The following is a 387-nucleotide window of genomic DNA, read 5'->3' as shown; positions in this document are numbered from 1 at the left end:
AGAGAGAGAGAGAGACTACCCAACCCCAGCAGAGCGTAGAGGCGTCAGACGGCCGCCAGAGCATCCCGGTTACGCACTGTTCAGAGGCCTCATCGACGGTGTGCAGCGCCAGAAACAGCTGAAGAACAAGTCAACACAGCCGGGCACACGGCCACAGCTACAGTCAGTAATGGAGAGCCTGCTGGATAATCCAATGAAAGCCGTTCTTTACCTGAAGGAGCTCACCACTATCGTCCAGAACCAGCAAAGTCTGATCCAGACGCAGCGCCAACGCATCGACGAACTCGAGCGAAAGGTGGAGGACCTGATAGGAGAGAACCGACAGTTGCGGGACCCCCATCTCTACGTCCAGCAGCCCCCTCAACATCACCACCACCACCACCACCA

General features: G+C 57.4%; 1 protein-coding gene across 1 annotated transcript in view; it reads left to right on the top strand.

Moving 5' to 3' along the window:
* Positions 1-387, top strand: part of LOC118338431 (IQ motif and SEC7 domain-containing protein 3-like) — a 101116-nt gene that overhangs the window by 124 nt on the left and 100605 nt on the right. The window contains 1 exon segment of the mRNA XM_035675732.1: positions 1-387. This exon segment is cut by the window's right edge and continues 387 nt beyond it. Coding sequence (XP_035531625.1) covers positions 1-387 — 387 coding nt within the window.

This window comes from Morone saxatilis, unplaced genomic scaffold (genome assembly GCF_004916995.1).
Source record: "Morone saxatilis isolate NCDOM2014 unplaced genomic scaffold, NCSU_SB_2.0 Contig10, whole genome shotgun sequence".
Lineage (NCBI taxonomy): Eukaryota > Metazoa > Chordata > Actinopteri > Moronidae > Morone > Morone saxatilis.
Note: the sequence above shows the minus strand (reverse complement) of the source record. Positions and strands in the feature narration are given on the sequence as shown.